The 2,150-nt window shown below is 46.4% G+C and overlaps 1 protein-coding gene across 1 annotated transcript; it reads right to left on the bottom strand.

Moving 5' to 3' along the window:
* Nucleotides 1-996: 996 nt before the first annotated feature.
* Nucleotides 997-1,452, bottom strand: LOC105469093 (small ribosomal subunit protein bS21m). Its single transcript, XM_071082024.1, has one exon. The coding sequence runs from the start codon at nt 1,404-1,406 to the stop codon at nt 1,143-1,145; it is 264 nt and encodes an 87-aa protein (XP_070938125.1). The 5' UTR covers nt 1,407-1,452; the 3' UTR covers nt 997-1,142.
* Between the last annotated feature and the right edge of the window lie 698 nt (nt 1,453-2,150).

Below are 2,150 nucleotides of genomic sequence, written 5' to 3'. Positions count from 1 at the left end.
TGCTGAGATTACAGGCGTGAGCCACAGCGCCCAGGCTCCATTATTTTTTATTTTAATTTTTGTGGGTACATAGTAGGTGTATATATTTATGGGGTACACATATGGGGTACATGAGATGCTTGGATACAGGCATGCAATGTGAAATAAGCACATCATGGAGAATGGGATATCCATCCCCTCAAGCATCTAAATGCTCTTTGATGACCCTTGTGTGAGCTGGAGTTTTTGTTTCTGTTTTGAGACAAGGTCTTGCTCTGTCACCCAGGCCAGAGTGCAGTGGCGTGATCATGGCTCACTGCAGCCTCGACTTCCTGGGCCCAGGTGGTCCTCCTGCCTCAGCCTCCTTAGTAGCTGGGACTACAGGTGTGCACCACCACACCTGGCTAATTTTTTTTTTTTTTTTTTTTTGTAGAAATGGGGTTTCACCATGTTGACCAAACTGGTCTTAAACTCCTGGGCTCAAGCAATCCACCCTCCTGGGCCTCCCAAAGTACTGGGCTGGGATTACAGGCATGAGCCACCACCCCTGACCATGTGAGCAGGTGTTGAACGAATAAAGGAATAGTAATTGCTGATTGACTTGCTCATTTTGAACCCCTGGGTCTCTGGAAACTTGTGAGCCATCTGAGGGCAGCTCTATCCACCCATGGGCTGATTTTCACCCATGGGGACAGAAGCTAGACAGTGGGATTAGTAATGGTTAGAGGGTACCTAAAAGGATGGGAAGATGCAGGCCAGAATGGGAATTAGAGGTGACCTGGGAGGTCAGCACTACAGGGTACAGGAATGACGCTGTCAAATTTTCTCCATCAGAGGGTTCCACCCATCCTTCGAGGTGTCTCTTCCTAGAAGCCTTCCCTGACCACTTCATTCTCTTGTTCAATAATTCCTGGGGCATGAGAAGCTACAGTTCAGCCCCTGTGAGCTGAGTGTACCCTGTGACCACATGTGACACGAGCTGACCATCTCTGCAGCATCAAATCATTTCTTTTTTTTTTTTTTTTTTTTAATGGAATTGTTTCTATATTTGGAGGCCTTTTTGCAGACATGTGATTTGAGTTTAGGAAATGGTATTGTATAAAGAAAAGAGATGGAGACAAAACTGGATGAGGGTTTCGCACTGGGTGTCCCATCCACAGGCCTCAGCAGCCCTGCCACGGATCTGCCCGATTCTTTCGCATCAAGAAGTTGATCTTGCGAGCCATTTCCATGTTGTAGATCCGCTGGCACCTTTCATAGCTTTCCCTCTGTCGCCGGCGGCATGGCTTCTCATAATACCGCCGACGTTTAATGTCCTCAATGAGCCCATCCATAGTGAGGATTCTGTTTAGGATCCTGTATGCACCTTCCACGTTCCCTTCCTGTACCATCACAGTCCTGGCGATGAACTTCAGATGTTTTGCCATGACCTTGGATTTAAACCTTCACTCTGTAGAGCCTGGCCTCCTCACCAGCATCAAATCATTTCTAAAGAGCTTGCCAATACATTAGCTCACATAACCCTCTTAACAGCCCTGGGGCGGAGGAGTTATGTGTTTATCATCTCGGTTCTAAGGTCCAGGGAAGTTTGAATGTCTCGCTCACAGGAGCATTGGCTTAGACTCAAGTTTAGGCTCCCTGGTTCCAAGTCACATACATTCTGTTCATTATAGCACTTTACCTGAGGTTGGGGCTGCCTCTGGGTTCTGTATGCTTACTTAAAATTCTAAGTTTCCTAGCAGCCAAAGTAAAAAGGGAAACCTGATGACTTAGATGGTCCTGCCTTGTCTGAAACAAAGAAACCTATCAGTTCATCTGGAGTTTCAGACTGTATCCGGTACTTACTTCCAGCATGATTGATTTTATGGATTCTATGTGACATCCTCACCCGTTGATTGGCAGGAAGGTTACAGAAACTCTTCCCAAACAACAAGGTATTATGTTGATCCCATTCGAGGCTATAGGCATGATATTAGTGAGAACTTGGGGTGGAATTTCCCAGGGAAATCGCACTAAGAGATTCCGGGTGATTGCCTCCTGCCTTCTTCTTTTCCTTTTTTTTTTTTTTTTTTAATAGAGATGGGGTCTCCCTCTATTGTCCAGGTTGGTCTCACACTCCTGAGCTCAAGGAATCCTGCTGCCTCAGCCTCCCAAAGTGCTGGGATTACAGG

The sequence above is a fragment of the Macaca nemestrina genome, chromosome 17, assembly GCF_043159975.1.
Source record: "Macaca nemestrina isolate mMacNem1 chromosome 17, mMacNem.hap1, whole genome shotgun sequence".
NCBI lineage: Eukaryota > Metazoa > Chordata > Mammalia > Primates > Cercopithecidae > Macaca > Macaca nemestrina.
This window is presented reverse-complemented; position numbering and strand designations above follow the sequence as displayed.

Bases quoted from the DNA above. Each gene is read 5' to 3' on its own strand.
- LOC105469093 (XM_071082024.1), bottom strand. From the start codon at position 1,406: ATGGCAAAACATCTGAAGTTCATCGCCAGGACTGTGATGGTACAGGAA.